General features: G+C 38.2%; 1 protein-coding gene across 3 annotated transcripts in view; it reads right to left on the reverse strand.

Moving 5' to 3' along the window:
* Positions 1–27,029, reverse strand: part of KCNQ1 (potassium voltage-gated channel subfamily Q member 1) — a 393,720-nt gene that overhangs the window by 280,781 nt on the left and 85,910 nt on the right. For all 3 annotated transcript variants that reach the window (XM_081942341.1, XM_081942340.1, XM_081942339.1), the window contains exons 3-6: positions 13,670–13,796; positions 12,285–12,363; positions 11,640–11,736; positions 7,522–7,662 (exon numbers count right to left, since the gene is read on the reverse strand). In XM_081942341.1, coding sequence (XP_081798467.1) covers positions 7,522–7,662; positions 11,640–11,736; positions 12,285–12,363; positions 13,670–13,796 — 444 coding nt within the window. The remainder of the gene's footprint in view (positions 1–7,521; positions 7,663–11,639; positions 11,737–12,284; positions 12,364–13,669; positions 13,797–27,029) is intronic.

Raw genomic sequence — 27,029 nt, forward strand, 5'->3', positions numbered from 1 at the left:
GCCTTACATCATATGCAGATGATATAGTGACAATATCAACTGGACTAAAATGAATTCTGAGGACTCTAGATGCTTACTATTCTAAGGAAGAACTTGAGATCAACTATAATAAAAACAAAATTTTAATTTCTATAAAGTGATGTAGAGACTATGCCTGTTGGTTATGGAGCCAGACAAAAATATAGTTCTTTAAACATTTGGGCATAGTCTTTCATCACTTTATATCAAATGTAGTATAATGGTAGTTATACTATTTTCTACTTCCCCAGAATGGTACAGCATAGGCCAGTGGTCGGCAAGCCGCGGCTTGCGAGCCACATGTGGCTCTTTACACATTTTAATGCGGCTCTTCTGTGTGCCAGGCGCCCGCTCCCCTCCCTCCTCTCGGGCACTTCAAAACAAGCGCCCCTTTCCCTTTTTTCTTTTTGACCCACAATGATTAGGGAGGATCCTGAAGTCGGGCGGGGATGAGAAACGAGGAGGCAGAAAAGAAACGGAGGCTAAGGAGCTTCCCCCCGCCCCCTCCCAGCAAAAATCTAACCGGGGAGCCGGGCGGGCAGTAGCAAATTAGCCGATCAGGCTGCGTGCGTGATCGGCTAATTTGCTACTGCCCGCCCGGCTCCCCGGTTAGATTTTTGCTGGGAGGGGGTGGGGGGGAAAGCTCCTTAGCCTCCGTTTCTTTTTCTGCCTCCTCACTTCTTGGGGCTCCATCAATGGGGGAGCAAGGCCCGCCCAGCGCCAGGCTTTGGGCTAACACAGAGGTCTGCAAAGTTGGCTGTTTTAAGACTGGTGGACTTCAATTCTCAGAATTCTGGGAGTTGAAGTCCACCAGTCTTAAGAGTCAATTTTGCAGATCCCTGGGCTAATATGATTGATGCCCTTGGTGGACTTCAATTCTCAGAATTCTGGGAGTTGAAGTCCACAAGTCTTCAAGCTGTCAGGTTTGAAGACCCTGGGTTTTTTTTTTCTAAAGGGTTGGGGGTGCAAGGGTCTTGCAACTTGACAGCTTTAAGACTTGCATGCTTCAATGCCAGAGTTCCTGAGCCAACATGACTGGAGGAGGAATTCTGGGAGTTGAAGTCCACAAGTCTTCAAGCTGTCAGGTTTGAAGACCCCTGGGTTTTTTTTTTCTAAAGGGTTAGGGGTGCAAGGGTCTTGCAACTTGACAGCTTTAAGACTTGCGTGCTTCAAATGCCAGAGTTTATTGAAACTAAAAACAGTGTACCATCCTATGTATTTTCGGTTTTAAAAATGTCGCTCTCAAAATAAATTTCAATCGTGGTTTTGGTGAGATTTGGCTCAGTTGAAAAAAAAGGTTGCCCACCACTGGCATAGGCCAACAGCTTTAAAGCTTTATTTGGCTACAGCATGCAGACAGCTTCTGTTTGATGTTCAGTTGGGACCATCCTCTGGAAAGGATTCATTTCAAATTTTTAAGGACTATATTTCAAAAGTGTGACTAATGTGGTACAAGGAAGGGAGACAGGTTTAAAGATGGGCACATTACTTGTACTGCTGTACAATGGGTTCAAGTTTCTATATTTTTTAGAATGCAAACTTGGTTTATTGTAGACAATTATAGTTTAACATGGAAAAGAACATTCCTTCAAAAATTGCAACACTATGGACTTTCTAGAGAGGTCATGCACTTACGTAACATGCTATAAAATTGGAAGCCAAACTGGATTGACCTGCTCTACCCAGAAAGTTCCCCCCCTCTTTTAAGGCCAGCCAAAATCAAGTAAGTGTCTCTAAATTTCAAAAAGCACCAACATTAGCACATTTTAATGTTTTCCTGAAGATGTTCTCAAGAGCAAATATGAATCAACCAACAAACAAAAGTTAAGACCATCTCTTGCAGAGAAGAATTTATTATATCCATATCTCACATTCTTTTATACTGCTTACTCCATAAAGATGAAGGGCCTGCTTTATACGTAACTCAAATTCTGGTCACAGTACCCAGGATTTGAGTTCTGAACTATTTTATGTAGAATTAGTTTAACAGACCAGTCCAATATCATTTCCTTGAACATAATTAAATCTTGGTAAAATTATTGCTGTGATTGCCTCAATGACTTAGCTATAATTTTATATTGTGTTATTTTAGTCAAAATAAAAACTGCTATTTAATCATTTGACTACATACAGAATTCTGGTCAGTTACTGCAATAAAAGTTATGTTGTTGATGATTATTCTTATATCAAATGAAAATTACCTCTGGTTCAGTCTACACTGACCAGTTACATGCCAGTTTGACCAATTCTGAGAAAAAGTTTTATTAAAGTATTTGAGGGATGGATTCTTTCAAAACAGGGCAAAAAAAAAAATCAGCCATTTTGTTTTCAATTAAAAAGTTCAATAAGTGGAGCTATTACAATACAAAGCTATCTGTTTGTTATCTGTCAAGTAGGTCCAATATATATCTGCAATCAAGTTTTCTTTACAAAACAGAGGAGGTTTATATGTAAGAAGTTATTTATTCTCTTTACACATGTCTATGCTATTTCAGAACTGGAATTGTAACATACTAAAAGAGGAGGCAATGTTTGAATAGCTTTGTTTGATCAGCTGGATAGTTTTACAGCACTATTATGTACAGAACAGTTTTTGCTCTCCCAGCAAGCTTAGGGCCAAGCATCTGGCAATGCTGAAACTTTGATGATATCACTGCCTCACAAAAGCTGGTTAGAGTTGAAAGTTACAAGAACACAAATCACAAAGAACAATGACAGCCCAAACAAAGCCTGACAAGAGAGAGGAGTGATTTGTAAACAAATGAATTATGTTGTTTAATTAATATCTTATGCTCTTGTTGATAGATGATCACTTCTATTCAGGTATCTTCTTAAGATGGGATAACTAGAGATGTGGTTTATTAAATAATAACCAATTCACCAAAATCAGATGCAGTCTGGTAGCAGCTTTTCCAGGTAACACATTTTATTAAAATGCATAAGCTTCCCTGAGCTGCACAGACTAACTTGACTGATGTAGGATGTTAATTGGGAGGAGGCAGGTAGGGCACAGAAAGGGAGAAGACAGGTTAATGATGCAAGTTGTATGAGGCAGATTATGAATACTTTATCAATTAACAATTGTAATGTGTTAAAAAAACTCTTGCAATCTTTGGGCTTCTTTGAGATAGCCTGAAACATATTTTTTTGACGTATGTAAAATCTTTTAACAATATCTCATTGTAAAATGACTTATGGTCCACAGTAGATATGACTGCCTTTTGTATACCGTAAGACTCTTGACTGCCTTTTGTATACCGTAAGACTCTTGACTGCCTTTTGTATACCGTAAGACTCTTGACTGCCTTTTGTAACAATTTTGGAATTCGGCTTAAATGTGAGTCGTGGTTCTGCACAGACTACAACTTTTGTGGGGCAAGAAAATGTAAAGAAAGTTTGGAGACTAACATAATGGATTCTGCAATTATTCTAGAGCAGCTGAAATGCTATATAATACACTGAAAAGTACATGTTAGTAATTACTCTTTATAATACTATTTATAAATCTTGTTCTTTTAAACATAAGCACGTTCAGGTCCTTAGTATTTAAAGAGAAGGAATAAAGCATCATTTTTGCCGAGATTTTGCTCATTTGGAGACTTATTTATAGCAATTCAATTCACTTATCTATTTTAGATATAAGACATAAAAGAATATGTATGTAATATATTAAGCTGTGCTGTATTAAAAACTTTAGGGAGGATTACAAATTAATGTGTCAAAGATTAATATTACATTTTAATAAAACCATATAATGCAATATTAAAAATTCTGTTTCATTTATTAAAGAATTATATAGCCTTATTCACTCCTTTGTCTTACTAAAAACTAACACTGGGTAGGAAATGTGTGTAACCCGTGAAACTCTTCCATTTCAGCGACTGTGATCCTTTTTAGATCTTCCTTCAGAAGCAATTCAATTAGCAATTCCTTTCTGCACAGGCTTCTCCAAGAGGTTCAGTTAAAAATTTCTGCCTCTGGAAGCCATCCAAACATTTGAGAGTGCTGTTTAAATTTCATGTACAGTACCATTTTTTAAAAGAAAAGATTGTTTGTTTCTCAAGCATGTAATTTTTACAGTTGAACGTTTTAGGTTTTATGATTTTCACAAATTTTTCACATACAATCTGAATGCATTTAAAACAGTTTCCGGTTTCTATATAAATGGAATTACTTATAGTCTTTGTTTAAGTAAGAATCAGAAGGAATTCAGGTTGTTGTTGCTTCTACTTGTAATTTCTTTGGCACGTTTGTTTTATCTGCTGATCTTTTAATTTGCAGTGTATTCGTATTGTATGCTTTTTACAATGTATGTAGCATGGGGCTGTGTTTTCACACATTTGGTTTTTCTTCTTTATGTAAGCTGATTGTTCTCATTTTTACTGAGAAAAGCTTTGCAGCATCATGCTTCCCAAGAATATGCTTCTCTTAAACTCAGGAGCAGTGGGTGGTATTTGTGGGGGGGGGGGTTGTACCTGTGATCTTTAATTAATCCACATGAGTCATGCCTCTAGAAGCTCCATATACTATCTAAAACCTTTACAAAGGACTTACAAACTTTTTAAAGGTAGACCAATCAGCAATCTCATTGTATTCTCTATTTACATGTAAAAACAAAGAAGGGAAAAGGGGAGGCATTTATAGACAGACATAGAGAAGGTCAAGGTATTATCCACCAGTCTTTGAGCTGGCAGAAATATATCAAAACATTTTTTTCTGGTCTTATTCGTAAGTGCCAGTCTGCCAGAATAACAAATCCAGCAGTTGGTACTCTCCTTATTGTTTTAATGCAGGATAGGTTAAGGAAAATGATAAGCAAATGTTCCTTTCCATCAAATATCACCTGCTAGCACGAAAACAGTCATCAATCACTTTCCATAATATGGGATGTAGCAGATGTAGATGAGAGTAGATGAGCGCTTGAAGCAGCTTGTTTTGACATCTGTCAAGTAGCAGCACTGTGCCTGTAACCAGACTATTTCTGAATATAGGTTTAGCACTGGTTTGAAAGAGCACTAAACCCATGTCTAAAAATAGCCTGAATGGCAGACACAATTGTGGAGTGGGGTGGGGTGAACTAGCAGGAAATGATCAATAAAGAACAAGGTCCATCTTTAAGTAGTGCTGCAAAAGAATGGCTGTGCTGGTACTGAGTCTATTTCTGACAACATCAGAAAATAGCCCACAGACCATAACTGTGCAGGCAAAATGACACAATTCATCATCTCAGTATTTTGGAAACAATCAAAGCTATGGCCACGCCAAACTTCATATTACGGTGGGGAACGATGGTTGGCTCAGGAATTCTGAGAGTTGAAGTCCACAAGTCATAAAGGGGCCATCATTCCCCACCTCTGCCATATTAACAAAACCAGTGGAAAACATTGTAATGTACCCAAAACAGCAACCAGCAATACACTGCTGGCAGAATGAGGTTCTCCATCCTGATTTAAATCAACATTGTATGCAATACAAGACTAGTACTTTGTCAAGAAAGTTCATTTTTTAAAAATAAACTGGACAAATGCTATTTCAAAAGAGCACTCAGCTTGTGTTTACAAGGAGGCACATTAAGACCTGATAAACACTTCAGTCATCACCAATCAGACATTATACATGGGGGACATGCTTCTGCAGAAACTGATATCTGGATTCTCCTGCAGCTTGAGCCAAAACAGGTGTGTGAAAATGAGCCCATAGAACTCATATAAAAAACAATAGCTAAATGTGCTACTTGTCGTCCTCTTCCTCATTTATCAAGCAAATAGTGTATCAATTTATCCATTATTTGATAATTGGGTATGTTCATTAAGAAAATCTAATTTCTAGGCATTGTCTGCTTGTGCCACTGAACAGAATGACACATAGAAAACCTGATGATTTTCAGGCTTCATCTAAGCCAGCTGAAGGTTGTAGAAGTGCTCTGAATGAAGACCGGATGAAACAGAAATTGCAGAGAATCAAAGGGAATAGTTCAGAAACTGTACACTAATATATTTGTTCAGAACTCAAATTAGTAGGGATGTAACTCCAGTAGAGTGATATTAATTCCTCTGAGCCCTCAAATATTGCTGCAGTCATGAATATTGCCTATTTATTCTAGGCCGAAGTTAAAAGATTGGACTGGGGCTGACAGTGGAGCTCTTTTATGTTAATACAAATACTCAGTTTCACTTTCTCTACCTAGAAACCAGGAGATTGTGAGTTCTAGTCCCATCTTAGGCAGGAACCTGGCTGGGTGACTTTGAGCCAATGACTCTCTCTCAGCCCAACTCACCTCACAGGGTTGATGCTGTGGGTAAAATAGTAGGAGGAAGGAACATTAGGTTTGTTGTCTTGAATTATTTATAAATATATATATAAAGGTAGGATTTAAATAGGTGAAGATAAACAATTGTTACAAAGGAAGCTTGCATGTCAGGATGCAGGCTGAGTCCCACTGTTCTACTGAGAGTTAACTCTTGGACAGATATAGAGTCATCTTCTGGGGTTAGCAAAGAATTGGTTCTTTTAAAACAAAGGGGGAAACTTTGCAGACATCAATGCATTTATACAGGAGGAGGATATTCTCAATCTCTGGGAAAGAATAGGGAGTTGTTCAAAATATGGCAAATGAGGAACAGATGGGCATTTCAGCCTTATCTCTTAAACAAAGCCATTAGTCTTACAGAATGCATGAAAAGAAAATTTAAACAGCTCTTAGAAACCTCATCTTGACAGGTTTCTTGTTTTTCATTAACAGATTAAGATTGCACTTTTCTTATTTAGTTTCTGATATTTTATAATTTAAACCTTTCTTTCAAATTAATAAGGTGCTGCATGATTTTGCTTCCCTGGTCAAGTGTCACCACTGTGGTATGGACAATGGAACCTTCCATTTGAGTGTTCTGCCTGAGCCCTCAACTTTGGTTAATCCTAATTATGATTGGACAACTGTTTTTATAGTTTACAGTCAACATGAAAACTAAAATGTCCAATTTCAAATAACACAATAAGGTGTGTGTGTGTGTGTGTGTGTGTGCGCGTTTGTGTGTGGTGTGTGTGTGTGTGAGAGAGAGAGAGAGAGAGAGAGCGCCTAATGCGTGCTTTGCGCCTAATGCGTGCTCAAAGACCTCGGTGTCAGCGCCGCTGAGCTGAGCTGTTTTTTTGCTCAACTGAGGCACGGCAATCCGCTCTGCTGTGTGAATCAGCTGAGCTAAAAAACAAGGGAATATAGGACAGGGAATGGTGGGAGCAGGAGGGTGGGGCCAACCAGAGGTGGTATTTGCCGCTTCTCTGAACTACTCAAAATTTCTGCTACTGGTATGCCAGAACCCATCCAAACCAGCTGAATACTACCTCTGGCCTTAATAGAAGGAAGCAAACACTCAAAAACTTGAACCTGATTATCATAAAATTATAAGAATAAGAACACAATGTACCTTTTCTTCCAATAATTTAGATAGTGACATATTTCCTAATTAAAAATATATTATATCACATTTGATATTTTTATATACTTACTACTCCCCACCAAAGTGCATCAGCATAGCTGCTAAATTCATGCTCGCCCGAGTCATTCACAGCATCTTTTTCAGCCAAATACACGAAATATGAAGAAAAAATTAAGCCCAGAAACCCAATATACAGGGTAGTTATCAATTCCTAAAAGAAAAAAAAGAACCAATTAGTGAATAATTAATCATATAGGGATATCTGCTGACTTCAGAAGCTATTTTGAAAAAAGTAATACCTGATTATCAGGTTTACACTTCAGTGGGTTTATTATTTTCCAGTAATATTAATTTGGCAACACCCAGACAGGGAATTTCCTAAAGTTCCTAATTTGTACTGAAGGAAGCCTAAATCTAAATTAATTTATATCAATATTAGATGAAAAAAATATTATACATTCTACCTAATTTTAAAAGTTATCCTAATTTTATTTAATGGCTTCAATCCATTCCTCAAATTGAAAGCAAAATGTTTGCTAAGCAAATGGTCCTAGGTTAGCATGCAGAGTAAATGGCATTTGCTGATTAAATTGTGAAAAGCATCATGGAAATAGGCATGGACGAAACTTGGATTTCAACAAACTCTAATGTTGAATTGTAACAAATTTAACAACTAAACCTGACACTCAAAGAATACCATGTCAGTTTAATTATATGAGTGTTGATTAATTGATTAAATGTGCATATGAATTAAACAACACTTCTGATTTGAAAAGCATGTATCTTTTACTCAGAGTATACGTAGGTCATAGCATGTTATATAAGACAGAAGTAGAAATTACTTTAAAGTCAAATCTAGTCATTGGAAGTTGGAAGGGCTTTGAAATATGTTTTAACAACATAAGAACTGCTTCTTGATTTATAAAAGAACTTTTTAGTAAAATTTCTTGATCAAAATATTTTGCATTTCAAAATGATCTAATATGTTCTTAGAAGTTATTTTAATAATGTAATCTCAGACCTATCATCCACTTTCCTGGGAGTTTCAGGAAAAAATATATTCCATCTTTCTACAAACTACTAGACTGACCACATTGAGATGTTTTTTTTTTCTAATTCATCGAACCAAGATATGCACAAGACTATTGAATCTGCATGTAAACCTTTTGCTCCACCCTTTGCCACAATCTACAATTAAACAAGAAACCCCTAATTTTCCAGTTTCCATTCCTTCCAGCCTGGAAAAATATAACTATCAGTTTTACATATGTTCAGAGTATTAATGGCCAAACCACATGTCATTTTTACTCTAAACATAGTTAATTCAACTGGAAACCTTAATGAAGTAGGGTGTGACTCTAGTTCTTTGTCCTATATTTTTACTCTAATCCAACTGGAAACCTTAATGAAGGGTGTGACTTTAATTCTTTGTCCCATACTAAGGTCATGATCTAGATCAGTCTTTTCACATTTCAATTAATACAGTCAAGAAAGGAATCACTGAAATAAACCAATGTCTTGTTTGGGCAAATAAGTGGCAGGAACAGTTAATCCAACTTGTTTTGGGACTACAATGGCATAAATGTTCTACATGTGCATTTTCCAAACACTACCAATCTCTCTATCACAAATAACTATTTTCTGTTCAAGTGAATAATAATAAAATAAAATAATAAAATAATTAGAAGACAAGGCAACTATTCTGCCTTGTTTATTAATACTATTATAATTCCATGTTTACCTATTTTAAAGATATGGAGGCACACCAAGGTTATGTAGGAAATAGGTGCAATTATTATGTATGTATGTATGTGTGTATATATATATATATATATATATATATATATATATATATATATATACACACACACACATACATATATTTTATATATTTTATATATATATTCAATTTTTTTAGAACCTCTTCTGTAGGTGTGACCTGCTTTCTGGGAGTGGCTTGCCAGCCATGTGACCAGGTGGGAGTGGCTTGCCAGCCATGTGACTGGGTGGGCATGGCCAACTTGTAAAATGTGGTGAAACTCACTTAACAACGTTCTTGCTTAGCAACCAAAATGTTGCCTCAGGAATTCTGGCATTGAAGTGTGCAAGTCTTAAAGTTGTCAAGTTACAATACCCTTGCACCTCTAACCCTTTAGAAAAAAACCCCAGGGGAGTTCAAACTTGACAGCTTTAAGACTTGTGGACTTCAACTCCCAGAATTCCTCCTTTCGCTCTTCATCTTGATGATGTGCGGATGGGCGGGGGGAGGGAGCTGGAACCGGTTCTAAACAGCACTGTAGATTTGTGGAACCTCTTCTATTTGGGGAAACAGGGTATTAATCCTGCTGAGTCTTGGAGAAGATTCTAAACTTCTCCAGAGTCCAAAAGTACCGTTTCCTCTGCAGACTTTCCAGTCCATGTTGTGAAGTCAAAGAATGTGTAGGCAAAGCTAGAACATCAGTTCCTGGCTTTAATCCATATACAGTGGGGCAAAAAAGTATTTAGTCAACTACTAATTGTGCAAGTTCTCCCACTTAAAAAGATGAGAGAGGCCTGTAATTGGCATCATAGGTAGACCTCAACTATATGAGACAAAATATTAAAAAAAGACCAAACAATCACATTGGCTGATTTGGAAAGAATTTATTTGTAAATTATGGTGGAAAATAAGTATTTGGTCACCTACAAACAAGCAAGATTTCTGGCTCTCACAGACCCGTACCTTCTTCTTTAGGAGGCTCCTCTGTCCTGCACTCATTACCTGTATCAATGGCAACTGTTTGAACTTGTTATCAGTATAAAAGACACCTGTCCACAACCTCAAACAGTCACACTCCAAACTCCACTATGGTGAAGACCAAAGAGCTGTCAAAGGACACCAGAAACAAAATTGTAGACCTGCACCAGGCTGGGAAGACTGAATCTGCAATAGGCAAGCAGCTTGGTGTGAACAAATCAACTGTGGGAGCAATAATTAGAAAATGGAAGACATACAAGACCACTGATAATCTCCCTCGATCTGGGGCTCCACGCAAGATCTCACCCCGTGGGGTCAAAATGATCCCAAGAACGGTGAGCAAAAATCCCAGGATCACACGGGGGGACCTAGTGAATGACCTGCAGAGAGCTGGGACCAATGTAACAAAGGCTACCATCAGTAACACACTACGCCGCCAGGGACTCAGATCCTGCAGTGCCAGACGTGTCCCCCTGCTTAAACCAGTCTATGTCCAGGCCCATCTGAAGTTTGCTAGAGAGCATTTGGATGATCCAGAAGAGGATTGGGAGAATGTCATATGATCAGATGAAACTAAAATAGAACTGTTTGGTAGAAACACAACTCGTCATGTTTGGAGGAGAGAGAATGCTGAGTTGCATCCAAAGAACACCATACCTACTGTGAAGCATGGGAGTGGCAACATCATGCTTTGGGGCTGTTTCTCTGCAAAGGGACCAGGACGACTGATCCGTGTACAGGACAGAATGAATGGGGCCATGTATCATGAGATTTTGAGTGCAAACCTCCTTCCATCAGCAAGGGCATTGAAGATGAAACGTGGCTGGGTCTTTCAACATGACAATGATTCGAAACATACCGCCCGGGCAACGAAGGAGTGGCTTCGTAAGAAGCATTTCAAGGTCCTGGAGTGGCCTAGCCAGTCTCCAGATCTCAACCCCATAGAAAACCTTTGGAAGGAGTTGAAAGTCCGTGTTGCCCAGCGACAGCCCCAAAACATCACTGCTCTAGAGGAGATCTGCATGGAGGAATGGGCCAACATACCAGCAACAGTGTGTGCCAACCTTGTGAAGACTTACAGAAAACGTTTGACCTCTGTCATTGCCAACAAAGGATATATAACGAAATATTGAGATGAACTTTTGATACTGACCAAATACTTATTTTCCAGCATAATTTGCAAATAAATTATTTCCAAATCAGCCAATGTGATAGTTTGGGTTTTTTTTTACATTTTGTCTCTCATGGTTGAGGTCTACCTATGATGCCAATTACAGGCCTCTCTCATCTTTTTAAGTGGGAGAACTTGCACAACTGGTCGCTGACTAAATACTTTTTTGCCCCACTGTAGAGTTTTTTGGGAATGACACCTTTGGGTGCTCCAAAACTGATGTGAATCTAGATTCCTAACAATAAAGAAAGAAATACTCACAATTCCCATCTTAGCATACCTGTCTATGTATGAACACTACAGATCCCAACAGTCTCCATGTACCACCCTGCCGATCTACATGAAGCATGCGCAAAATCTGCAGAAACCGGATGCCTCTGGGGGAAAGAAAATGAAAGGAAACAAATTAAAGTACAGTTTTGAAATTGAAGTGTGATTGTGGAAAAGAAAAAAGGCAATGAATAATATATGTTCAGGACTATACAGGTAGTCTATAGGGGTACATTTAACTATCATTAGCGCTATTCAAAGTTATGAAAAAAAGCACTGAAAAAACTGAGTTACGACTGCTGCAGCCTCCCTGTATTCATGTAATTGCGATCTGGGTACTTGACAACTGATTTGCACTTATGATGGTTATAGCGTCCTACATTTAACTAACCACTATTTGTGACCTTCCCACACTGAATTCTGACAAGCAAGGTCAATGGGGAAGCTAGCAGGAGGTCACAAGTTCATGTGACATCTCGCTTAATGACTGTGGGAAATTAGCTTAATGATCATGGCAAAACATGATCATTAAAATTGGGTGCAGTCAAGTTGATGCCTCACTTGATGAACACACCACCTAAAGAATGAATCTTCCAGGATCTATTGAGATCTCAAATTGAGGATTACCTGTATGAAATTACAGTTACATATTTACCTGATAGCCGATGTTGCAAAAACTTGACCTTTTGAACCAACACATAGTACTATCATGGAGGCGACAACTACAATAAGATCTGGAAATTAAAAGCAGATAAACAAACAAATGTAGGTTAGAAAGTTTATGTGCCTTGCATATATTTAGATTTTATGCTAAAATATTGTACTTCTATTTAGATGGTATGTGTTCAGTATCTCTTGATAATTAATGTTAGATTATACAAATTTGCCTTGCTATTTTCCCTCTGCTTTTCATGCATTTTTATAAAGACTTTGTGCACAGTCACATATTTGCTATTGTTTTAAACACTTTTTAAGAAAGATTTTTATAAAGATTTCTTTGCTAAGGTGTAGGAGGTTTCAAGGCAATATTTGTTTTTAAGTTTTTTTTAAAATAAGGCAGTGTGTTCATTTCCAGTATCTTTTGAACATTTACATGGCTGCTACATAATGATACAATATTTGTTTCCCTGTGTCATAACATTGATTATTATATGATACAATATTTTTACAATTATGGACAGAGTTATGTACCATCTGTAAAACATTTTGTACCAATTATCTCTTCCTCATATATTTTCTTGAAAACATTTATTGCTTAATCATGCAACACTGGTGGAGCAAAAATGCATTCTTTGAAAAAAAAATAATGAAGATAAGGAATGCTCTTTCATTAATTTGTTCAAGTAAAGTAAATTGCAAGGAAAGTTGAAGCAATTTCATCTTCCCACCTGCACTTTCTTTTGAGAAAATGATAATGATTTGTTCCTTTTGTGAGGAACAGACAGTGCATATGCTTATTCTGAAATCATACAGGGTGCTATATAGAATCTGTAAAAATTATGTGTCCATTTCTGAAACAACATTTCCCAATAGCAATTCAATTTACTGCTGCTCTGGAATAGTTTACAAGGGCACTCTATCATTCTGAATTAACAATTTTTATTTTATATTATGACATTTATATCCACCCAATTTGGGGGCTCAAAAACTGAATTTGATCTGATATTTTCCTACCGCATTAAAAATCACAATTTAATTAAATCCCTGGAAAGTTTTGAGCCACCTTTCCAAGGTTTTGTAGGTCTATTGGTTATAGAAGTAAACTAGCAAAAAAGAACAGAAAAAATAATGGCAGTACCGACTTTCCTTGACTGATTGCTCACAACCAGTGATCCTAAGTTCAGAAACTCAAATAAGCTTTCATTCAAATAATTTTCCTATTAATATATCTTCCGGATTTCTATCATGATCACACATCAAATCTATGATTAGTGGGTAATTCAAAACAGAGACAATCAGCCCTTCTTAGATAATGCAGCACAATATTTTCTGTTTTCTCATTTAAAATAAATCATACTATACAAAACCACACATACTCACCAATGATAGAAATGGGTTTTCTAGCAAAACGAAGCCTTCCCCAGAAGCCAACATATTTACTGCGGCATCCTGAAGACCACAATCGAACCACATACTCAGTTCCAAAAAATACCACTAATACAATTTCCTAGAGGAAACAGATAGGGATCCTGATTAATTGAATATGCTTTAAATGCTTTTCATATGCTATTCGGAGAAAATGGAATATCAGGTCTGGGAGTCTTAAAATAAATTGTGATAATCATCTCACAATATGGTATCCCTCCTGATTGGAAATTCAGATAGTTGTAGCCAGTGGTGGGTTCCTACCGGTTCATACTGGTTTGGCCGAACCGGTAGTGGTTTGGCAGCCTGGGTTGCTGGAACAGACAACAACCCAGGCCTGCCACGCCCTCAAACGGGTTCTCTGGTCGCCAGCGTAGGTGCCGACATCTTATTTTTGGCTTCTGCACATGCGCAGAACAATTTTTACTGTACTGCGCATTCGCACACACTGTGCCCACAAGCAAACCGGCAGTAGTGCCTGCCGGAACCCATCCCTGGCTTTAGCTCCAGCCCACTGAAAGAATACTAGTTGTGGCATGATAATCTTCAAGAACAATTCAGAACACAATTAAAAATTAAAACTTTGTTCTGTATTTTAGTCACATTTGGTCATCTGGGAGTCTTAAAATAAATTGTAACAATCATCTCCCAAACTTGGCGCCCCTCCTGATTGGAGATTCAGATGGCTGTAGCCCCCGCCCATCTAAAGAATACTAGTTGTGGAATGATAATCTGCAAAAACAATCCAGAACACAATTAAAAATTAAAACTTTGTTTTGTTCCTTAGTCACATTTGATCATCATATCCTGAAAAACATACCGGTATGCCTGAAAAACATAAAAAGGCCTCTACATTAAAGGACAATTCTGTACATGTAAAGTCCAAAATTAATAAAGTTTAATAGTATTTCAGAATGAAGTTAAAATTACACCTTAAGTTTCAATTTTTAAAGTCATATTAGAAAAATACCTACAAATGCAACAACAAGAAATTATATTTTTATATAACAGCTGTTCAATTCATTGGAAAACTTTATAAAAATTTAAGTTTCTACTGGAAACAATGCCAAAAAGAATAAGCAAAAATTTGACAGAATAATAGAATTTCTTATATTTTCTTTTATTACGTTCATGTTTTTATTTAGTCAAATATTTATCAGTGAATTGTTGTATAACTTGTATATAGATACCTGGAACCACTACTAGCACTGTGACTAAATTTAGCTTTAAAATGTTTGACTTCCCTATGTCCTTTTCCCTACATATATAAGTGGAAAAGAAGGTTCTACACTGCTCTGCATAAAAATACCTATATGCAAAATATTTCTTTAAAAAGAAATATCAGAATGTTTATACATAAACTATGTTGTCGTTATTCTGCAAAATAATCTTTTTTTTTAAACTAAGAAGACATATGACAACTATAATTAATTGACTCTGAGAAAGGGAAAATAACGAGGTACAATGAACCAAAACTTTCTACATGCAAATTGGACTTTAATATTGTAAGAAGGGTAGGAAAATAGAAGGAAGCAAGGGGATAAATTATGGGTGCCTATAGAGTCACAACGTGTGGGTTTGTGGAATAAGGGGGTAGCATGTGGGAAATTTGCATAAGAGCTGTGGGTTTTTAAAGACCCTCCATGATTTGCTGGGTAACAGGAACACTGGCAAATATGCAAATGTGTGTTGCCCTAAAGACAATGAAACAGACATACAGTCAATGGTTACTGTCATCCAGTTCTTTGCATGACATGCAGACAAGCTTAGAGAACATTGATTGTTCTATAAACTCCTGCAATTGGAAAGAAGGACCAGTCAGCTTACACCACGACACATTTTTCTCTCCTGACATTTTGATAAAGGCATATTGACCTAAATGAGACCCATGTTATTCTGGAAACATCAGAGGTGAAAGGGCACAAGCTGTTCTTCATGGTCATACACAAAAATGCCAGGTAACTATTAGCAACTGGCAAATTCCCCTCCCCAACCCTTGACTTGGTGACATAGAAGTGTTTTTTTTAAAAAAAAAACATCTTCCCTTGTATTAGCCTGATAAATCCAATGTAGGACGAGGAAGAGGAGGCTGGTTGATATTTGTTGCTATATTTAGAGACAGCTGTCAGAATAGCTGCTTAGCTGCAAAAGCCTCTGCTGTTTACATTTACAATAAAATGAGATAATCATTAGAAAGGCAAATAAACTATTCTTCTTCGTGAACTACATCAGTATACCCTGCATACCATTCCTCAATAAACTGGAATTTCAGTAGTTTCAAAATGAAAGAGGCAAACCTAACAGCAACAACTTGCATGCTCTCAATGATTCCTAATGGCTCAAATAACCATAAATCAATAAACAACAATAATCAACAATCAACAATAAAGCAGAAATATATTTGAAGAAAATATATATATATATATATATATATATATATATATATATGTATGTATGTATGTATGTATGTATGTATGTATGTATGTATGTATGTATGTATGTATGTATGTATGTATAAGGTGCTTTTATAATAAGTATTGACCCCTTTATATTGATTAAATAAAATAATAAGAATAAATGTTTTTCCTGGTTGCCTTAACAAAACTTTCCAAAGGGTTAATTCCAGTGGTTCTGGGAATACAACTCTAAAAGGCAACTCAAAGTAATCAAGTAACAATATACGAGCGCATAAATGCTTAATTAATTCATAATAAAAACACAATATAATATTGCAAATGTAATATTGATAGCAAACGGTTTCTACCAGCATTGTGTAGCATCAATGCGCACATTGGAATATCTGCAAGAAATATAATTTGCTTGCAAGCAAGAACTGGTGGGACTATAAAATACCTAGAAAATGAAGAAGCTAAACTGTTCTGGGACTTTAGAATTCAGGCAGACAAACACACTCCCACACAACACCCCAGACTTAACAAGTGTTGATAAGAAAGATAAAAAAGTCTGAATAGTAGCCATTGTGGTAGCTGCAGATAGAATAATTCAAGAGAAAGTACTAGAGAAAATCACAAAATAAAAAGATCTGCAAATAGAAGTAGAATGATAATGAGAAAAGAAAACAAACAAAGTATCAATAGTAGTAGGCATCTTGGGTATAATTCCAAACATCTGGAGCATTTGAACATCATCAGCATTGACAAAATCACCATCAATTAATTGCAAAAGGCAGCTTTACTTGGAACAGCTTACATCCTGAGACCTTCAACACTATCAAACAACATTTGCCTATCACAGATCCTTGGGAAGGAGTCGATAGGCGGATAAAAATTTCAAATCCATGCTACACACCTGGCTGACTGTCCAACCATTCATAATAATTCCATATTAATATCACACCTGGCATAGAATATTATCAAAATCACAATCTTTCCAGATAGCTAAAAATAAATTTAATAATAGCAAATTCTTGGCAGGATATACATTAGTGTCAAATACATTTATATTGGATATATCACGGTGGCAGGCGTTTTCTAACACACCTGCTGTTCAGAATGCGCATGATAAAGAATATAAAGAAATAGCAAATAAAGATATTTCCCTACTACCATGTTTCAGTGCCTTCCATCTATCTTTGAATCAATCAAAAATTATACTGGCATTAAATTGATTATATGCATGCATGCATGTATGTATGTATATAGCCAATTCCTATTTTGCTTCCTATCTTCCTATCCTATCTTTATTGTCATTGTTCCCAGTCACTATCAGTCACTGACCTCCCTCCAAGAAACTGGGTAACAAAGCTTGACTGTAATGAATTTCTCAGAGCCTAGGAACAAAGAGGGTAAATATTACAGAGTCCATTTGTACATTACTTTCATATCTAATAAGTGAGTAAAAACCTCCCCACTGCTTCCAGATATGGTCAGAAAGTGGATATCACAATTCCTGGAATAAATAGGGCATTAAAGTCACAAATCTAGTTTCCAAGCTTCTATAATCTAGATTAGGGTTCCCAACAGTGACGTGCGGTGAGGTTTATGGCTGATGAGGCACTGACTTCATCACAATCTTTTTATTAAAATGCCTTTGTAATACAGGGGAGAGAGTGGCAACCAAGCTGCGAAGGGGACCTCTAATCTTTCCACTCAATAAATCTTATTAAATTTCTATGAGAAACCAAGCTTATTAACTGTACCATATGCTAGGAACTAACAGTTTATATAAAACCTAAGTCTGTGATCATCCATGGTGGTGTCATTAAAGAAATAACATGAAGGACATTATTGTGCAATGTTTTTATTGCACAAATTGATGGAAGGATGTAATTTATATCATTTGCCTAATGGCATGCATACAATGGGCATTTCATTGTAAATGACATTGTTTCATCCACAGGGTTCAAAGTTGGTTGTATCAGGATGTTCTAAATCTAGGTTTAATTTTAGATGGCCTCTCAATACCTGTAGGAAACTCCCTGGGATGATCTTTCATGCTTAGCTACCTAGATTACACCTTTTTCTATCAGCATTCTACAAATTAATGTTCTAAAATGCAGTTTGGGAGGAACAGATTTTTAAAGGAAAATGCCATCAGGAGAAGTGGAGATTGAATTTCATGGAGGCGATTGTCACACTGATGTGGCTCACCTTGTTTCATAACCAATTAATGAGATTGGCTTTTAAGTTTTCCTTCCCACCAATTGTCAGCTGAGTGTTTCCTTTGTTTTAAAGGGTTCAGGAGGGGTTTTTTTGGAGATAATTCTCTTTCTACAAATAATAACAAGATCTCAGAATTACTGAAAATGTTTAAAAAGTTCTTGGCTACAAAAAGATTGGAGATTACATCTGGCAACAAAACTGGTTAATCAAGCAGCTGCTTTTCAAACGTTTTCTGTTATTGAACTAAGGCTGCATGAAAAACTACGCTTCAGAATATGCTTCAGAACTCACATTTATTTTATCCTTTGGCAACCAAATCAGAAAGCAAAATCAGAATAATTCTCCTTCCATTATTTTTTTTATTCTACTATTTTTTTAAAAAAAATAGTGCAGTAACATAATTCCTACTTACCCTCATCTGTACATCTCTTTAAAAACTATGAAACGTTGTGATTTCAGATACTCTATTTGGGTTTGAGACTTGCATGTACACAATATTCCCTGTCAACCTATTTGAACTCTACAGTAACACAGTAGTAAGACTGAGGTCTGTAGGCAGCTCACATCACAGATGTGTGTTAATAGTTAATGGTAGTAACTTTCAAATTGTAAGTGTGCCAAGCTCATTTGCTCAGTATTTACCACTGCCTTCAACAATTAGCTAGGCTGGATGAAAATGTTTTCATTCAAATGAAGTGAATTGAATGAAACAGGCCAATTTGGAGCATATTTTAGTTAAGATTTGGTTACTCAGCAAAAATAAAACCCTTCTTCACTTGATGTATTACTGAACCTTTAAAGACTGTACAAATGCTCCCATTGTGTGCACTGTTTAATAGGTTGAAAGTCTCTTTCAAAAATGAAGTTCCTTATAGCTTGTTGTTCAAATATATTCCAGTTGCTTTAGCATCAAAATACGATGCCCTCATTTATATGCTGGCTGCAGAGAGAGACCCCACTGTCAATATTTCCTTTCCCCAAGCTGTGGCTTCCAAAAGTGGAAGATTACTATTTCAAGATGTTAGAGCCAGAGGTTGGCAATTTTGGAAAGTATAGTCAGGGGTGAGTTCTGGCCGGCGTTACTGTCGGTTCGCTCATGCACGTGCATGTTATATGTGTGCTGCACGCATCTTGGATGTGTGTTGCACATGTATGCACAGTTCAATGGAAATTGTTCTGCGCATGTGCAGAACTCAAAAACAAGATAGTGACAGTAGTGACCAGGGAGCCAGTTCTGCAACCCAGGCCGGCATACCACTACCAGTTCGGCCGAACTGGGCTGAACCGGTAGGAACCCACCTCTGGTATAGTCCCAACATGTCTGGAAAATATAAGAATGAGGAAATGTTAGCATACAATATAAACAATGGGGATTTCCCCATCATTATGTGATATTCCCAAATTACGGAAGATTGTAGGGTGAATTCTTCTTTCATTGAAAAATTGCCTTTCTGAATCACATATATTTGAAGACCTATCTGAAGAAACTGCTTGCCAGTTCTGGCATTTAATGTACTTCTAACCCAGTGGTGTGTTCCGGATTCCGTTCCAACCAGTACGGTTGGAATGGCCACGGCGTCACCCACACGCACACTCGCATGGCAGGTGCATGCGTTGTAGCTGGAAACGATGTTGACGCAAGCCTCCGTGACGCTCCAGCTGCTCGGGGGAGCATCGCGCAGTCGCTGTACGTGCCATGCGCATGCGCGGAAGTGCCGACAGCTTTAAAACTTGGTAAGGAGCTCGGGCGGGCCCTCCAGAGCACTGTACCGGAACGGCCTGCAACCCACCACTGTTCTAACCTATGTGATTTTAACAATAGTCCATGGGAGAAAAGTAGGATGAGATCTATGGAGAAGAAGACAAATAAGAAATATATGTATTATTTATACATATAATTGCAGGAGATGCAATGAAACATACAATTGCAAGAGATGCAATGGGGAAACATGGAGAGAACGAACGTAAGATGTAAAATAATTTAAAATCTATTTTTTTAAAAAAAATCTGAGCTTGAGACAAGATTTGGGGAAGTAAGGTTTCTAGTTGCCATGAAGTCCTATTGAAGAATTGAATAATGGAATTTTTTTTTTAAAAAATATAACCATAAGGGAGAGTGTTGGATGTTATTTCAAATCTTCTCAGCATTTGTCAGCTTATTAACATAGGACCATCGCTCATGGTTATGACCAATGTTCCCTCTAAGGTGCGCGGCTGCACGGGCGCGCACGTGGCAAGAAAGCACCGCACAGCAGTTTCCAATTGCCGCACAGTGATTTCTAATGTCACAGGCTCCGGAAGCTGATGGGCCTCAGATTTTCTGTCCTGGTTAGGGTTAGCAAGGGCGCGGGGGTGGGGACGGTGGCAGGAGCATGCGCGGCACGGCCGGTCTCCTAGGCTGCGCCACTCAAACTACCATCAGTCGCCCCGTGTTCAGCAAAGCAAGCGCGGAGAAGTCCTTTGCAGGCCTAGAATTGGCCGCCCGCAAAGGATCTCCACAGACTTCCTTTGATGAAGTGGCCAGTTCTACCCGCTTGCGCCTGGTGCTGCAGCTGAGGTGAAGCCACCAAAGCTCCCGCCGCCACCGGAATAACTGCTGCCGTCTCCTCCTCCAACAGCACTGCTGGATTTGCCGCCCAGGACTGCGGTTGAGATGAAGCCGCCAAAGCTCCCGCCGGTGCCCCTACCCATGGCAGCAGCGCCGGTGCCTCCCTCTCCACTCGGAGCACCTGAGCTGGGCCCCACATTACCCCTGCCGCCTCCTCCTCTGCCACCGTGCTTTTGAGGAGCCATGAGGCCTTTTTTTTCCTGTGGGGGCGTGAGCTGTATGGCAGGTGAGAACCGACTGCAGGAGGGGAAAAGGGCGCCAGAACCCTGGCAAAGATGAGGTGGCGAGGAGGAACCCGATGGCAGTGCCATTGCGGGAGCCAGTAGTAAGGCGGTGGAGGGGGCGGAAGCAGGAAAAATAAGGCTTCATGGCTCCTCAAAAGCATGGTGGTGGTGGAGAAGGAGGAGGCAGGGATAATGTGGGGCCCAGCTCAGGTGCTCCGAGCAGAGGGGGAGGCAGAAAATGTGCTGTTGGAGGAGGAGGCAGCAGCAGTTATTCTGGTGGCGGCAGGAGCTCGTCGGCATCTTCAGCAGTGGCCCTCCCCCCGGTGAAAAAAACAAAGATGGAGCAGATCCAGGCTGATGACGTCGCCGCAGCTGCCAGGTCCGGACGGAGGTAGCCAGAGCGGCGCCGACGCAAAAGAGCAACATGACTTGAAGAATTCTGGGAGTTGAAGTCCACAAGTCTTAAAGCTGTCAAGTTTCGACACCCCTGGTTTTTTTTTCTAAAGGGTTAGGGGTGCAAGGGTCTTGTAACTTGACAGCTTTAAGACTTGCATGCTTCAAATGCCAGAGTACCTCATTTCATTTCATTTCATTTATTCGATTTATAAACCGCCCCCCTCTCCCCGAGGGGACTCGGGGTGGTGTACAGACAGGAATAAAATACACTATAGACAACAAAAGTACAAAATCACAGAAAAACAAATTAAACAAACAGTCTGTACAATGATCATGAAATAAGCTAATAATTAAAACCAATTAAAATACCCCAAAATTTAAAATTTAAAATACCGGCCAGGAGGGTCGGGAAATAAGTTATGATTATGATTATGATTGTTATTGGGCCAGGCCAGCTAATTGGAACAGGTGGGTCTTGAGTTTCTTACGGAAGGAGCGGAGATCAGCAATGATTCTAATATCGGGGGGGAGGTCGTTCCAGAGGGTTGGGCCCGTCACAGAGAAGGCCCTACTCCTGGACACCGCCCGCCAGCATTGCTTAGCGGATGGTACCCGGAGGAGTCCCTCTCTGTGAGAGCGAATTGGTTGCAGGGATGTGTGGGGTAGGATGCGATCCCGCAGGTAACTAGGTCCTGAGCCATGGAGCGCTTTAAAGGTGATAATCAACACCTTGAAACGCACCCGAAAAGCCACAGGTAGCCAGTGCAGCTCGCGCAGGAGCGGTGTTATATTGGAGTACCTAGTACTCCCCATAATTGCCCGCGCAGCTGCATTCTGGACCAACATGACTGGAGGAAAAATTCTGGGAGTTAAAGTCTACAAGTCTTAAAGCTGTCAAGTTTGAACACCCCAGGGTTTTTTTTCCTAAAGGGTTAGGTGTGCAAAAGTCTTGTAACTTGACAGCTTCAAGACTTGCGCACTTCAAATGGCAGAGTTTCTGAACCAACATTTTGGTTGCTAAGCAGGAGCGTTGTTAAGTGATACTGATATTATATAACACTTTTAATTAAGCGGGTACCTTGAATAAATATAACTTTGAGTTTCAAATAATATTGATTTTGTTGTTGTCTTAGGTGACATTTGTGAAAAAAATTCAGGTGCTCAGGCATGAAAATGCGCCGCTCAAACACTATACTTTTCTGCTCACACTGAAAAAAAAAATTAGAGGGAACATTGGTTATGACTAGAACATCAGGATTCAGGCATGGTTATTTTCTTCTCTCTCCATCAATATGTTTGTGTGTTTTTGGTTTACCATCTGGCTCTGAGCTCTGAGATGTCTAGGAACAAATGAAACAGATAAAATACAGCCGGGAATAAAAATTATAATTCAAAGTTATGCTGATGCTTGCAATGCTACATAAATGGCTCAACTACAACTACCCATACATCCCTAGGAAGTGCTTTGAACCTTTGCCTGGCAGAGGTCATAATGTTACAGCATATTTCATAATCATGGTATTATTTCACTTGTCTCAAAAGGTCGAATTCCTACAGCTGAAAACACTGCCTTCCTGTTTGAAGCAAGCTTCTGATTCGGAGAACATTACAATTAGTGTATTTATTATGAGCAGCAATGACCAAAAACTGTTTTTGGAGACATAAAACCTGACGCAGTAATATTTAGCATGCCCCAAATTCTGTTCAAAGCTACAAGAAAAGTAGTATTTTCAGTATGAGAATATTTGGATGCATGATACTGAGGGATTAATCTTTTTTTTCATAGATATATATTTATCTCTTATATTTCTTTCCTGCTTTTGTACCACACGTTGTGTATAAATTGTTCTCCTCCTGTTTCCCCCCCCCCTCAAGAATAAACCTGTGAAGTAGGCTGGGTTGTACTCAAGATCCATCCACTTAAGTGAATTTATAATGACTTTGAAATGCTAGCCAACCAAATGACTTCTTTTTATCCTTCAAAAAGATTCTGAAGTATTTGAAGGAAAATAAACATGCTATTAACGTGCTTGAGATATTTTAATATTTAAATCAATAATGTCTATGCTGGCGTGTTAAATGGAACTGTTGGCTGAAGTGGTGCACCTCCCCCCCCCCACATGCTTGTATTTTACTTTCTAGTAATACACTGTGCCTAATTTTTACACATCTACTCAACAAAAACACATTCTAGGTAAACTTTAAATTTGTCAATTTCTAGAAGAGCACATGTGACGAAAAACTCAAGAATTGAAGGAAGAGTTGAAAGCTAATGCCTACCTAGATTATTTTATCTTTCTACCTTCGCAGTCAAATTCTCTAGTTTAGCCTCTTTTCAGTCTTACGGCTGCTAGAAGGATACGGGAAGGGAAAACAGATGGTAATGTACATTGTTCCAATTGCCAGACTTTATTATTCCAGAGTCTCATACTAAGTTTGTAAAACCATGTAGCAAGTATTACATTCAGGTAAAGACACACATTTCAGAAAGGAAGATTAAAGAAAAATGAAGAGGCAAAACATAGATGAATGAACGAGGCTGTAGTTCAGAAAGTTCTTTCTTTATAAAATAAAGCACAAAGAATGGATGCAAGTAACTTTGCCATCTCAGGGAAACCAATTATGAATTTAGAACATAAACTGCTAGACTCCCATTACACTCTGGTCACACCTTCAAGAATTCAGGGGTGTTGACCAGCCATAATTACCTAAGTGTCTTCAAAACTTACATGAGAAATCCAGAGGTGGTATTCAGCAGGTTCTGACCAGTTCTGGAGAACAGGTAGTGGAAATTTTGAGTAGTTTGGAGAACCGCTAAATATCACCTCTGACTGGCCCCACCCCCATCTATTCTCTGCCTCCCAAGTTCCAGCTGATTGGGAGGAAATGGGGATTTTGCAGTAACCGCCCCCTGGAATGAGGAGGGAATGGAGATTTTATAGTATCCTTCCCGTGCCACGCCCACCAAGCCATGCCATGGCCACCAAGTCATGCCTACAGAACCGGTAGTAAAAAAAATGGAATCCCACCACTGGAGAAATCCATTCATACCCTTAAAAGGAATCACATCTCAATCCAAAGTCCCAAACTTGGTTGTTGATGCAGTTATAAGGAAAAAAAATACTCCCTTTCCTCTTGAAGATGCCTTTGGCTGCTCACCAGTAACACAGCTCAAGTTCTTTTACTTCACTGGTGGCCAAACTGTTATCAACAAGCCACAAGTACAATATCAACATGTCTATGAATCCATTTAAGTCCTTGCTGATTGTACAGGTGGTCTTCATTTAACAACCAAAATTGGGACTGGCAATTTGGTCATTAAGTGAAGAGGTCGCTAAGTGAAATTGTGACTGTGCTTATGTCTTACTTCAGCTTTATTTTGCAATACAGACCTGTGAAGGTCATAAATGTGAGGATTAGTTTTAAAGGATCAGTTTTCCATCATGGTCATAACTCCAAGCAATTGCTAAACCAGGTCTACCTATAACAGGAACCAGGAGTCACTTGTTTCATGTCCATAGAAACCAAATTGTCAAGCACAGGAAACCAGGAAGCAATGCAGTTCAAATGAATACAGGTTTATTGCAAGCTAACACTCTCTACAAGAGTCTTAACTACTAATGGTGACAGCAAATTGGCTGTAGATAAGAATCAACAGAATTCAAGGTGGGCTGGACTTAAATCGCTTGTGGGCATGAAAGGAATGGACACTGGTGACACACTTATCACCTCCCTTGGGCTCTACCTGGTCAACACCTACACAAAAAACTTACAACCAATTTGATAAACAAAGTCCTATTCAGCCATGAAGTTTACCAATTCAGGTAGTCCTCAACTTACGAGCACAATTGAACCCACAATTTATGTTACTAAGTGAGAAATTTGTTAGTGAGTGTTGCCCCATTCTACATCTTTTCTTGCCGCATTTGTTAAGTAAATGACTGCAGTTGTTAAATTAGTAACACAATTGTTAAGTGAATCTGACTTCTCCATTGACTTTGCTTGTCAGAAGGTTGCAAAAGATGTTCACATAACCCCAGCACACTACAACTGTCATAAATATAAACCAGTTGTCAAGCATCCAAATGTAAGTCCATGGAGATGCTGCAATGGTCATAAGAGTGAAGCATGGTCATAAGTCACTTTTTCAATGCCATTGTAACTTTAAACAATCACTAAATGAACGGTAGCAAAGCCATCATAGAAAAGAACCGTTAAAAACAAGCAATTATGTAGTCTTTTAGCTAAGTGTCTTTAATATGACCTGCCTAACATTCTTTATCTTCCTTTTTAGATAGCCACCAAATAGAGTTGTCACAGTCTGGAATGCTCTACCTGATTCAGTTGTTTCAGCTACAAATTTTCACAGTTCAATCACAAATGGACTTCCGTGGACGTTACATCATACTTAAGTGGTTAGTAGAGGGGGGGGTGCATAAGTGGACTAACGTGCCTTTCATCCCTGTCACTTTATTTTTATTCTTTTATTCTTGTTCTCGTTTTTGTTTGACAAATTCTAAAATAAATAAAATAAAAAAACAAATTCTGACGAGGCAAAATTAAACTTCTTTTTCTTTTTGACACCTGTTTCAAATACTGAAATTATTGAGCAATTATTACCTCTTGGCCCAGTAAGTATGTGTCCTACTTTATTAAGGTATTGTATCTGAACAATGATGTAAGATGCTGTATCTGAACAATAATGAACTGTACCTTAATACAAAGCAAGCAAAACATAACTTTTATAATCAGCCACCTGTGTAAATACAGTAATTGGAAGAATTTGTCCTTAAGAAACTAAGGATGTCAGGCATTTAATCCAATTATTGCATATACAGCATGAGATTTCTGGAAACTGCAATTTAGGTTCACTGGATAATCTTTATCAAATGTTCTTTTTGTTTTGAATGTTTTTTTCCGTCATTGAGAGACAGATTTATTTAAAGCTTTAAAATGTGACTTTGCAAAATGTCAAAAAATATATTTTAAAACTTTTTATTAGCATACCTCTTTTGTAAAAAAAAAAAAAATTAACAGTCAAATCATTAAATGTTATTGAGGAGGCATTTACCTAAAATTTCAGTTAGAAGAAAGATTCTGTCTAAATGTATGTCAGTTCTGACTTTCAGAAATCTTGAAATGGACTCATGTTCGTTATCCTACTATAAAACAGAGTCAGATGTTTTTGTATGTACTCTCAGATGAAATGAGCTAATTTCCCTTGAAGTTTATCTGCACTGACCAGATGACTTTTTCAGTAAGCACATCCAATGCCTTTGTGGTTACCATAGAGACAAAGTTTCCCATCCATTGTGCAGCCGTCTTACAGTAGCTACCAGCTGTTGTCTAGTCATATATTCCATTGGAGGCGAGTTAGGTAAAAACATGGGAGATCCACAGCTGAGTTTGTCCTAGCCACTGTAACTGAAGCTTGAACTGTAGTTTTCAATGTCTAGCCTCTTTGC

Source organism: Natrix helvetica (assembly GCF_964273705.1).
Source record: "Natrix helvetica genome assembly, chromosome: 1".
Taxonomy (NCBI): Eukaryota; Metazoa; Chordata; class Lepidosauria; order Squamata; family Natricidae; genus Natrix; species Natrix helvetica.